The sequence below is a fragment of the Pristiophorus japonicus genome, chromosome 2 (assembly GCF_044704955.1).
Source record: "Pristiophorus japonicus isolate sPriJap1 chromosome 2, sPriJap1.hap1, whole genome shotgun sequence".
Lineage (NCBI taxonomy): Eukaryota > Metazoa > Chordata > Chondrichthyes > Pristiophoridae > Pristiophorus > Pristiophorus japonicus.
The window spans coordinates 12,507,284-12,520,557 of NC_091978.1; the positions used below are offsets into that span (position 1 = coordinate 12,507,284).

General features: G+C 48.8%; 1 protein-coding gene across 2 annotated transcripts in view; it reads right to left on the bottom strand.

The window, feature by feature from the left end:
• The window catches only part of pcgf1 (polycomb group ring finger 1), a 69,707-nt gene that overhangs the window by 11,069 nt on the left and 45,364 nt on the right, over positions 1-13,274 (bottom strand). For both annotated transcript variants that reach the window (XM_070866785.1, XM_070866784.1), the window contains exons 6-8: positions 6,399-6,438; positions 1,455-1,544; positions 1,188-1,268 (exon numbers count right to left, since the gene is read on the bottom strand). In XM_070866785.1, coding sequence (XP_070722886.1) covers positions 1,188-1,268; positions 1,455-1,544; positions 6,399-6,438 — 211 coding nt within the window. The remainder of the gene's footprint in view (positions 1-1,187; positions 1,269-1,454; positions 1,545-6,398; positions 6,439-13,274) is intronic.

Here is a 13,274-nt window from a genome sequence, read left to right on the forward strand (position 1 = left end):
GACGGGGCCCAGCCGCCAAGGAACTGTTCGGATGGGCCCCCGCCGAAGCGGAGCTGGTCGGGCAGGGCCCCGTTGCGGAGGTGGTGTTCGGGCGGGCCGGCGAGGAGGCCCCGAGGTAAGGGCAGCGGCGGCGAGGCGAGGCCAGAGGTCAGGCAGCGGCAGGACCTAGAACATTCCAGAACATTTTATGGATTCCGGACGACCCTGCTCCCAAACGGTCTGGAGTCCTGACCTGCACCTGCACATCGCATTTACAGCACAGAAACAGACCAATCGGCCCACCAGGTGAATGCTGGTGTTTATGCTCCACAGGAGCCTTCCCCAATGTTCCCTTTAAGCTGTGCAGCCACTCGGCGATCTGCAGGTCCCACACAGCCGGGCTCCATGGCCCTCTAAATGGCAAAATCCGTGCATGCGCGGTAATCTGAATGGACTGCACCACCCAAAATAAAATGACAGGGAACATTGGCAGTGGTTAAGGCAGCATACGGAATACTTGCCTTTATTACTCGAGACATAGAATACAAGAGCAGGGAGGTTATGCTATTGTTAGGCCACAGCTAGAGTACTGCGTGCAGATCGGGTCACCACATTACAGGGAAGATGCGATTGCACTAGAGAGGGTGCAGAGGAGATTTACGAGGATGTTGCCTGGACTGGAGAATATCAGCTATGAGGAAAGATTGGATAGACTGGAGTTGTTTTCTTTGTAACAAAAGGAGGCTGAGGGGAGATCTTATTGAGGTGTATAAAATAATGAGGCGCCTGGGTAGAGTGGATAGAAAGGACCTATTTCCCTTAGCAGGGGGCATAGATTTAAAGTAATTGGTTGAAGATTTAGAGGGGATTTGAGGGAAAAGTTCTTCACCCAGAGGGTGGTGGGGGTCTGGAACTCACTGCCTGAAAGGGTGGTAGAGGCAGAAACCCTCACCACATTTAAAAAGTACTTGGATGTGCACTTGAAGTGCTGTGACCTACAGGGCTACGGAACTAGAGCAGGAAAGTGGGATTAGGCTGGATAGCTCTTTGTCGGCCGGTGCGGACACGATGGGCCGAAATGGCCTCCTTCCACGCTGTAAATTTCTATGATTGGCCTCCACCCACCCTATTTCATCGAATCCCATGTACCATTCCCTCCCCCCCCCCCCCCCCCCCCCGCCAAATTGACTGATACGCTTGTTACTCACTTTGCCGTACCATCTCGAGAGCCAGAGCTGTTTCATGGTCATGTGCTCCGGCAGAGGCTCATTGTCAAACAGTATCTGTACCTGCAGAAAGAACATTCGTTATATTTTCGGAAAAATTGCGAAGGAACAAGCAAGTTGCCCCACCTCCCCGCTCCCCGCTCTACCTCCCCCATTTCACCCCACCTCCCCGCTCACCACCCTGCCTCCCTGCTCACCACCCCCTTCACCCCCCCGCCTCCCTGCTCAACCCCCCGCCCCCCAGCTTACCTGTTGCTGGTCCAGCACATTGATTCTGTGGCACAGGACCCTTCTCAAGTGCCGGATCTCTGCTCGGACGGAACATCGGACATACTTTTGCTGCAAGGGTTAGAAAAGAAACATTTTAAAAAGGAGGTGTTGATCAGTCCTGCATTCGACCCTCCTCACCCCACTCAACGCAAGACGAGAATGAGCAGGCACCAGGCCCATGCGCACTTCTGTTCCCTTCTATTCAAACGGGCTGAGCTGCACCGATTCAGGAGGTGCCGGGTTTGATCTGGCCGCTGTGTGCTGAGTCAGCCGACGGACAGGCGCTCCAGCTGGGCTCAGTACACTTCGGATTAGGAAAAGGGAAAGGGGAAAATAGATACAGGGGCCGGAATCCCTCAGGAACCCGCTGGGCGGACCCAAGGGACAGCTGGACGGGGCTATTGGCGGGGACAACGAATCCGGGCATTGGCCCCGTCCCTAATCCCAAGGACGGGGTTATCAGCATTAGGGGGTTGGACGCCGATGTTCCCTGGAAGCTGCACGGCGTTCTGGAGGTCCTGCTGAGCAGCATGTTAAAGGGACCGCACTGGTGCAACAAAATTAGAGGGAATATTTACAGCACCTCATGTGTATCCGTGACCACTTGCGGGGGGGGGGGGGGGAAGCGGGGCTGGAGGTCAGGTATTTCGGAGTGACACCATTGGGTCGGCGGGGGGAGGGGGGGGGCGGCAGACACCAACCCCAAAGCTCCGTTAACATTTTTGCTGAGTGGCATTTGATTGTTTGTCTCTGGGAAACCACCACTGAGTCCCTGGCACCACTCTGGTGCAGTGCACACCTCTCTTTCACACAAAGTTGGAGTAAATGAGGGGTTCCTGCCAGTCCTGCCTCTTCCACTCTGGGATGACAGGGCGGGAGAGGCACCCGCTCCCTCCCTGCCCGATGTTAAAAATGGGGGCGGAAATCCGGAGGGCCAACTCTCTCTCCAGAATTCCTCCCGTCCTGGACTTGCATCCTCCTTGCGCGCTCCCAGGACTGGGATACTCGAGGCCATAATATATAAACTGGGGCTCTCGTTCCCGATTATTATTCGGTGACAATCCCCTCCCTCCACGCATAGACATACAACGGGAGGCTCTGTTGTACAGTGGGCCAGAGTCGGATGGGGCTGGGCTGAGTTGCTGGACACCCTGCTCACACGCACCATCTAGACCGGATGGTCATGTGACATACTCGGCTGGGCTATCCGTGACTGTGAAACAGTATCTCAGGCGAACAGTCACCACCGTCAGGGAACGAGGAGCAAAATGGAGAGAATATTATAGAAAGGGGGGAGCCACATACATGTAAAGAGATTCTTAAATGATCTCCTTCTGTGCCGAACATTGCACATTTGCAAAGTGTATCCCAAATCCTTCTGCTAATGAGATACTTTTCTTTTTGTTCCCCTTTGATGGGGTGAGCGTTGGCTGCCCTTCAGAACCTCGCCCAAGCGCCATTCTGAATGTGCGACCATGGATAGATGGCGATCGGGAGCGGGAACCTTGGCTGATTTCTGCCCCTCCCACCGACCCCCTTACGAATATGTTCCCCTGTCTTCCACTAGCAATTTATGGACCCACAACTGTAACGGACATTTTTTTTTTTATTTAAAAAAAAAAACGGGTATGGAAGGAAGGATCACGAGAATGGGACTAAGTGGATCAGGCTTTCAGAGAGTCAGCACAGGCCAAACACCACCTTCTGTCGTGGGGAGCGGGGGGGGGGTGGGAGGTTGATTGATTGGAGAGAGAGCCAGAGAACAAGAGCGCGAGCCAGAGAGCGCGAGCCAGAGAGCGCGAGCCAGAGAGCGCGAGCCAGAGAGCGCGAGCCAGAGAGCGCGAGCCTTGCATTTATGTAGTAGCAGCTTTAATGACATCAGGGTGCTCCAAAACGCTTTACTTTTGAAGTGCAGTCACTGTTGAAACGTAGGAAAATGCAGCAGCCAATTTTCACACAGCAAGCTACACAAAAAAATAAAGTAATGATGAGCAGAGAATCGGTTTTAGTCATGTCGGTTGAGGGATAAATATTGGTCAATAGTGCCGTGGGATCTTTTACACCCACCTGAAAGGGCAGATCGGGCCTCGGTTTAATGTCTCAGCCATAAGACAGCACTGGCAGCGTCAGCCCGGATTATGGCACTTCATTCTCTGGAGTGGGGCTCGAAACCACGACCTCCTGACTCGGGGGCGAGAGTGCTACCCTCACAGGCGCAGCTCACACCATGCTCAGTTCTACATTGTGCGGTGTCAAGAGAGGAGGGAAGGTGGGGGCGGGCAGAAAAGAGAGCTCAATTCTTTTTTTTTTAAATTGCTTGCAGTGCAGTACAGGGTACTATCAATTTACTGACACGTGACTGGATTACAGATTTTGAAGAGGAGAAAAAAAAGTTTCAAAATGAAAGTTTCACATTCACAACAAGGAGCAGGTGACTTTAGAATTTCACCTGACACCGTGCTGCGTGATTTAACAGCTCCAATGTTATTTACTCTACGCACGTGTTCACTCGGAGGGGGGAGGGTTGCTCAGACTGCTTTCTGACAAGAGTGGGAATAATTGAATTTTACTTCAATGATCTGAGAACACAGGATGAAAAAAAAAATCAATAGACCCCATCTGCTGCAGTGTAGCGATGTGAAATGATTCGTGACCCCTGAGCCCTCGTATTAACTGCAGGCTTTGTATCTACTTCATGTTAAATATGTTTCGGATTTACTGAGGGCCTGGCTATTAGAACAGACACACACACACAAAAAAACGCCTTCTGCATCTGGGAATTGTGTCAGGAGCACGCAAGGCTGAATGTGCCAGCAGAAAGGACTGCATGCAAACTTCATCAGCCATCTGGTTCAACACCCTCTCTCTGCCACCCATCTCACCAGGGTAGCTTCGTGGTTATGGAGCTGGTCTCACGACCCGGAGCTTGCGAGTTCAACTCCCGACGATGAATTCAATAATTCTGCTGGATTCTCGAACAGATTCCCACTGGTCCACTAATGCCCCACAAGACAGGCAACATGCCACACCTCTCCCCGATCTATCCTACGGTGGTTGTAAAAGATCCCACGGCCACTATTTCGAAGAAGAACAGAGGAGTTTATCATCCCCCACCCCCCCCGCCCCCTGGCCAATATTTATCCCTCAATCAACATCACTAAAACAGATCATCACATTGCTGTTTGTGGGAGCCTGCTGTGCGTAAATTGGCTGCCGCGTTTCCGACATTACAACAGCGACTATGCTTCAAAAAGTACTTCATTGGCTGTAAAGTGCTTTGAGACGTCCGGTGATTGTGAAAGGAGCTATATAAACTATAAAAGTCTTTCTTTTTTTATGTTCCACTCCGAAAGCGGCCTATCAAGCCACTCGGGCGGAAGGACTATTAATGTTAAGACGACAACGAACTGCCACCACCACCTTCTCAGGTCAAGTAGCGATGGGCATAAATTGCGGCCTTGCCAGTGTTGTCCACATCTCAAGAATAAAGTGGCCACTCCAGAGGGGGAGCATCAGAAGCCTAGTCAGCCGTGGCATAGCGTCACCACCAGTGTCCTCACTTGGTGACTAAGGGACACTGTTCAGCGATCCTGGCTGATATTTCTTCCCCTACTCTTTCTAGCCCGGGGCAACCTCCAACACTGGGCTGACTGCGATACCAGACAGCTTCCTGGTACACATTTCTCCTCAACACACAAGGAGCTGTTTCAGCGGAGTGCCTTTACCCATTAACTAAGAATATTGGGACAGCACAGCCACAGCACAGTGGGACTGCACAGAACCTTTACTGGCTGTGCATGGTATTAATGCCGATCAGTCATAAACCTCCTCACAAAAACATGCTTCACCCGTCCGTCGATGGTAAATGCAGGAGAATTTTAGCTATGAAGAAAGATTGGATAGGCTGGGTTTGTTTTCTTTGGAACAGAGGAGGCTGAGAGGAGATCTGATTGAGGTGTATAAAATTATGAAGGGTCTGGATAGAAAGGACCTATTTCCTTAGCAATGGGCATGGATTTAAAGTAATTGGGGGGAGGTTTTAGTGGGGATTTAGAAGGGAAAGTTCTTCACCCAGAGGGTGGTGGGTCTGGAACTCACTGCCTGAAAGGGTGGTAGAGGCAGAAACCCTCATAACATTTAAACAGTACTTGGATGGGCACCTGAAGTGCCGTAACCTACAGGGCTACGGACCAAGAGCTGGAAAGTGGGATTAATCTGTGTAGCTCGTCGGCCGGCGTAGACACAATGGTCTAAATAGCCTCCTTCAGTGCCGTAAATTCCTATGATTCAGTCATACCGATTAGGAAGGTTCCAGGTTCAAGCTTCTTTAACCTGCAGCACTGCTGCCCTTGCTAGGACTATAGCTGGAAAACAGACAGCGACAACAACTTGCGTTTATATAGCACCTTTAACGGAGCAAAACGTCCCAAGGTGCTTTGCAGGAGCGTTAATTAGACAGAATTTGACACCGAGCCCCACAAGGAGATATTAGAACAGGTGACCAAACGCTTGGTCAAAGAGGTACCTTTCAAGGAGCTTTCGAAGTAGGAGCGGCGGAAAAATTTAAGGAGGGAATTCCAGAGCTTAGGGCCTTGATGGCTGAAGGCACGGCTGCCAATGGCAAAACGATGGAATTCTGGAATGCGCGAGAGGTCAGAACTGGAGAAGCACAGAGATCTCCGAGGGTTGTGGGGGCTGGAGAGGTTACAGAGATAGGAAGGGCTGAGGCCATGGAGGGATTTGAACACAAGGATGAAATATATATATATATTTTTATAAAAATCGAGACGTTGCCGGATCGAGAGCCAATATAGGCCAGCGAGCACAGGGGAGATGGGCGAATGGGTGCGAATTAGAGGTTACGGTAAAAGCAGCATGAGGGCACACAACGGTAACCAATATGGCCCAACCTCAGTGTCTTACCTGTAACACCAGTTTCCCCTTCTCTTTTCCCAGCGAGGAGCTGCAGGACCCAAAAAGAAAAACGCCTCAGTCAATGTACAGGCCATTTCATTCATAATTGCACAGTACCTTCCGAGGGACAGCGCTCAATACAAACAAAGGCCCCACAAGTTTAGCAATGTGCGCGCTCTGGGCATCAGCAGGGACAATCTGACTGCGGCACCGCAGTGTGCCTGGGCCTGGATTTATGGTGTCTCGGTCTAGACCAGCTCCTGGATAGAACACCTGCTGCCCCACACAGGCGCTAGTTCCTATTGCTGACACTGCTGGTGTGTGCACTTGCCGTGCAGGAGTTCCGAGTAGAGCGCCTGCTTTGGGAATCTTGTGTCAGGCATGCGGACAATGTGGCCCGCCCAACGGAGCTAGTCAGGTCGTTCAATTGCCCAAAGCAGGCGCTCTACTCGGACTGGGAGAAACTTAGAATACAGCAGAGAAGGACAAAGGGATTAATTAAGAGGGCCCTTTTCAGAATGGCAGGCAGTGACTAGTGGAGTGCCGCAGGGACCCCAGCTCTTTACAATATATATTAATGATTTGGATGATGGAATTGAGTGTAATATCTCCAAGTTTGCAGATGACACTAAACTGGGTGGCGGTGTGAGCTGTGAGGAGGATGCCAAGAGGCTGCAGGATGATTTGGACAGGTTAGGCGAGTGGGCAAATACATGGCAGATGCAGTATAATGTGGATAAATGTGAGGTTATCTTAGGATAAGGGGTAAGCCATTTAGGACCGAGATGAGGAGAAACTTCTTCACCCAGAGAGTGGTGAACCTGTGGAATTCTCTACCACAGAAAGTAGTTGAGGCCAATTCACTAAATATATTCAAAAGGGAGTTAGATGAAATCCTTACTACTCGGGGGATCAGGGGGTATGGCGAGAAAGCAGGAAGGGGGTACTGAAGTTGCATGTTCAGCCATGAACTCATTGAATGGCGGTGCAGGCTAGAAGGGCTGAATGGCCTACTCCTGCACCTATTTTCTATGTTTCTATATTTCTATGATAAGGGGTAAGCCATTTAGGACTGAGATGAGGAGGAACTTCTTCACTCAGAGAGTTGTTAACCTGTGGAATTCCCTACCACAGAGAGTTGTTGATGCCAGTTCATTGGATATATTCAAGTGGGAGTTAGATAGGGCCCTTGCAGCTAAAGGGATCAAGGAGTATGGAGAGAAAGCAGGAACGGGGTACTGAAGGAATTATCAGCCATGATCTTATTGAATGGTGGTGCAGGCTCAAAGGGCCGGATGGCCTATGCCTGCACCTATTTTCTACGTTTCTATGTTTTCTAACTCCTACACGGCAAGCGAGCCCCAGGTGGGCAGAGGAAATGTTTCAAGGACACCCTCAAAGCCTCCTTCATAAAATGCAACATCCCCACTGACACCTGGGAGTCCCTGGCCCAAGACTGCCCTAAGTGGAGGAAGAGCATCCAGGAGGGCACTGAGCACCTCGAGTCTCGTCACTGAGAGCATGCAGAAAACAAGCGCAGGCAGCGGAAGGAGCGTGCGGCAAAGCAGACTCCCCACCCACCCTTTCCTTCAACCACTGTCTGTCCCACCTGCAACAAAGACTGTAACTCCCGTATTGGACTGTTCAGTCACCTGAGAACTCATTTTTAGAGTGGAAGCAAGTCTTCCTTGATTTCGAGGGACTGCCTATGATGATGATGGTGTGCACACTGGGTAGGTACGCTACAAAATCTTGAAACCAAGCAAGTCTTGAAATCAAGCAAGCTGACCAACTCAATCAGCTTAGCGTGTTTTACAAGGCAGAGCAGGAGATCCCAGCACCGACCACGGATCGGGATCTCCCAGTACCGACCACGGATCGGGTGCAAACTGGATTGGGCTTGGCCTTGACGGGCTGCTCACTGCCGATGCCCGCTGTGCGTAGGTCTTCACGTGACGAATGGGCACTTGGGCAAGGTTAGCACTCAGGGGAGACGTACCCCAGTTAATAGACGGCATTTTCGGGAGCATGGGGTAAGAAATTGGAGGGGAGAACGCACCCCCAAAAAAAGTGAAAGCAGCGGCTTGAAAGCTGGGCCACTCTCGGAGGCTGAAATCATTCCCTGTGCCGGGGGAGGGAGAAATTCAAAGAGGTTCACCTCTGAGTGTAGAACCTACAGCAGAAATGGTGACAAAGTGAATTATTTTCTTAATACTCACAACAAACCCAGAATGCAGCTGATCAGTTGGACCACGGTGACCCCCTAATTGCTTTTTATTTCACGCAAAATTTTATCCCATGTGCAATAGTTGAATAATAAACAGATTTACATCAGACTGCTCGAGTCAGAACAAGGTTACCCTGTTTCATGAATAAAACAGCCAGCATCAGTTCTCATTATTTTGGCGCAAGAGTTAACTCGATATCCCTGATGGAATTTGGTGCCGAGCTATTCCCTCACTTTGCAATCCCTTGTAGCCCATGCTAGTTTGCTGTGGGTCCACTTACACACCATTATTCAGAAAGTGCAGCTTGGCCTTCTGACTACCACTAAACCAAAGCTGATACGAGAACATAAGAAATAGGAGCAGGAGTCGACCATTTGAGCCCTCGAGCCTGCTCCGCCATTCAATAAGATCATGGCTGATCTGATCATGGGCTCAGCTCCACTTCTCTGCCCTCTCCCCATAACCCTTCACTGACAATGAGCCAAGCCTAACAACATTATCACCACAGTGAGGCAGCCCCTCCTCGGTTGCCTGTGTGAACAGGGACTCTTTTTGGTTGAGACATTAAACCGAGGCCCCTGTCTGCTCTCTCAGGTGGACATAAAAAATCTCTTGGCACTATTTCGAAGAGGAGCAGGGGCAGCTCACCCCAGTATCCTGGCCAATATTTATCCCTCAACCAGCACCTAAAAAAAAACAGCTTATCTGGTCACCATCACATTGCTGCTTGTGGGAGCTTGCTGTGCGCCAATTGGCTGCTGCGTTTCCTATATTACAACAGTTACCACACGGTAAAAGTACTTCATTGGCTGGAGAGAGCTTCGGAACACCCTGAAGTCATGAAAGGCGCTATATAGATACAAGCTATTTCTTTCAGATTGCAGATTACACAGGTTAGTGGTTACTGACGGGCAACCCAGAGGTTCACAGCCAAATCCCACCATCGCAAGTTATGAAACTGAATTCAATAAACTGGCCATTTGCAGGTTGGCACTATAAAAAATGACCATGTACTCTGCTGGACTGCTGTATGTTGAAAAAGAACTTGCATTTATTATCACGCTTTTCACAACCTCAGGACATTCCAAAGCGCTTTACAGCCAATGAATGTATTTTTTGAAGTGCGGTCACTGTTGTAATCTATAAATGTAACTGTTTCATTAACGTCCCTCAGGGATTCTGCCAGCCCTACCTGGTCTGGCCTACATGTGACTCCAGTCCCACACAGTGTGGCTGAATCTTAATGTCCTCAGGACAAACAGGGATGGGCAATAAATATTGCTTTGTCATGCAATCCACATCTCAAGAACAAAAACATTATAAAAAGTAACAGTGAAAGTGAGACTCTCAGCAGTGGAAACGTGATCTTCAGCTCGTCAAGGCCAAAAAGTACTTATCGGACTTAAGGACCTTAAACTGATTTACAGGAAACAAGATTGGATTTGGAAGAGGCAGTGTAAATTGGTGGTTGAAACCTGCAGCAAACCAGAGGCCGATACCCTATTTTGAGGAAAGCACCTTGAAGGAGGCCATTCCACCCACCGGGCCGGTTTCAAAATAGCTGCCCAATTAGTCCTACGCCCCTGTCCTTTCCACATAACCCTGAAATTTTTTTTCCAGTTCCCTTTCACATAGCAACATAAGAAATAGGAACAGGAGTAGGCCATACGGCCCCTCGATCCTGCTCCACCATTTAATAAGATCATGGCTGATCCGATCATGGACTCAGCTCCACTTCCCTGCCCGCTCCCCATAACCCCTTATCGTTTACAAAACTGTCTATTTCAGTCTTAAATTTATTCAATGTCCCAGCTTCCACAGCTCTCCGAGGCAGCAAATTCCACAGATTTACAACTCTCAGAAGAAATTTCTCCTCATCTCAGTTTTAAATGGGCGGCCCTTATTCTAAGATCATGCCCTCTAGTTCTAGACTCCCCTATCAGTGGAAACATCCTCTCTGCATCCACCTTATCAAGGCCCCTCATAATCTTATACATTTCGATAAGATCACCTCTCATTCTTCTGAATTCCAATGATTAAAGACCCAACCTACTCAACCTTTCCTCATAAGTCAACCCCCTCATCCCTGGAATCAACCTAGTGAACCTTCTCTGATCTGCCTCCAAAGCAAGTATATCCTTTTGTAAATATGGAAACCAAAACTGCACGCAGTATGCCAGGTGTGGCCTCACCAGTACCTTATATAGGTGTAGTAAGACTTCCCTGCTTTTATACTCCATCCCCTTTGCAATAAAGGCCAAGATACCTTTGGCCTTCCTGATCACCTGTTGTACCTGCATACTATCTGTTATGTAAGCAACACCATGTAACCAGCATTCTACCACCACCAAAGAGCACATCTGTTGGAGTTCCAAGGGATCCCAGCATCCCTTGGGAGCACTGTAAATAAGCAGGCCTCCCATGCTGTGCCAGCACTCTGGAGTCAGAATAAAGAGACTAAGGTCACACTTACTCAAGTATATAGTACTCAGTCACATTGCTTTATTTGAGACATAACACTATCCTTTTGTGTTTCATGCACAATATCCCCAGTGCCGCTGTACTGCGGCATTTTGCAATCTTTCTCCATTTAAATAATAACTTGCTCTAAGAACACAAGAAATAGGAGCAGGAGGATGCCATTTGGCCCCTCGAGCCTGCTCCGCCATTTAATAAGATCATGGCTGATCCGGTTTTGGGTTCAGCTCCAGTTCCGTGCTCGCTCCCCATAACCCTTCACTCCCTTATGGTTCAAAAATATGTCTATCTCTACCTTAAATATATTCATTCAGTCTCCACAGCTCTCTGGGGCAGAGAATTGCACATATTCATGACCCTCCTCATCTCAATTCTAAATGAGCAACCCCTTAATCTTAAACTATACCCCTTAGTTCTAGATTCCCTCACGAGTGGAAACATCCTCTCTGCATTTATCTTCTCAAGCCCCCTCAGTATCTTATGTTTCAAGATCATCTCTCATTCTTCTAAACTCCAATGAATATAGGCCCAACCTTTCTTCATAAGTCAATCCTTCATCTCAGGAATCAACTTCGTGACCCTTTTTTGAACTGCCTCTAATGCAAGTATTTCCCTCTTTAAATAAGGAGACCAAAACTGTACGCAGTACTCTCTGTGTAGTCTCACCAATGCCCTGTACAGTTGTAGGACTTCCCTACTTTTATACTCCATCCCCCTTGCAATAAAGGCCAACATTCCATTTGCCTTCCTAATTACTTGCTGTACCTGCATACTAACTTTGTCTTTCATGCACAAGCACCCCACAAGTTATTCAATCTGCTTCCACCTCCCCTTCAGGCAGTGCATTCCAGATGCTGTAGAAGATGGCTGATCTTCTACCACAACTTCACTTTCCTGCACTATCCCCAGAACCCTAGATTCTCTTAATATCCAAAAATGTATCAATCTCGGTCCTGCTTAGACTCAAAGACTGACCCTACACAGCCCTCTGGGGTAGAGAATTCCAAAGATTCACCATCTTCTGAGTGAAGAAGTTTCTCCTCATCTCAGTTGTAAGTGGCCGACCCCTTATTCTGAGACGGTGACCCCTGGTCAACCAGAGGACACATCCTCCCTGCATCTACCCTGTCAAACCCTGTAAGAATTTTGTATATTTCAATGAGATCACCTCTCATTCTTCTAAACTCTAGAGAATATAGGCCTAGTCTACTCAATCTCTCATAGCACAATATTCCCACCCCAGGAATCAGTCTGGTGAAGCACTCCCTCTGTGGCAAGTATATCCTTCCTTAGGTAAGGAGTCCAAAACTGTACACAGTACTCCAGGTGCGGTCTCACCAGGGCCCTGTACTTACACAAGGGAAAACCAGTAAATCGGGAAGACGGCTGTGCTATTTTAAAAGGACATTCGCTGGGATCAGTATCGTTCCCCTCCAGAAGGAAAGAGAAAAACAAATTTGAAATTATTGGCAGGCAAGCAGAAAAAGAACCAGCCTCCTTAAACACTGCTGGTAAACTGTTTATCAGAGTTTCCAACAGCTTTGTGCGAGAGCTTTGCTGATAGCAACACATCCAAACTAATTGCTTTAAAATTAGTATCGACCCCAGTGCCTTCCAGCTGCTGCAAATTCACCAGATTGAGTGATGAATCTGGACTCAGGCAAACCGCTCGATAGGAATTTTTCATTTTTTTTCCCCTTGGTGTATTGATTGAACATGCTCTCTGCTTTCTGCGCTGTACAAAGCCAACTCGCCCTTCTCTCTCTCTCTTCCCCGTCCCTTCCCTGCTGTCAAGGTAACACTTGGCAAGTGCTTCACACAGTAATTAAAATCAATGCAGGTGATAGCCATGTTCAGGGCAGAACTACCAGTGCAGGTGGGAGTACGGTAGCATAGTGGTTATGTTACTGGACTAGTACTCCAGGGGCCTGGACTAATAATCTGGAGACCAGAGTTCAAATCCCACAACGACAGCTGGGGAATTCAATTTAGTTAATTAAATAAATCTGGAATTAAAAAGCTAGTGTCAGAAATGGTGACCATGATACGACCGGATTATTGTAAAAACCAACTGGTTCACAAGTGTCTTTACCTGATCTGGCCCAGACTCCAGACCCACATAAGAACATCAGAAATAGGAGCAGGAGTAGGCCATACGGCCCCTCGAGCCTGCTCCGCC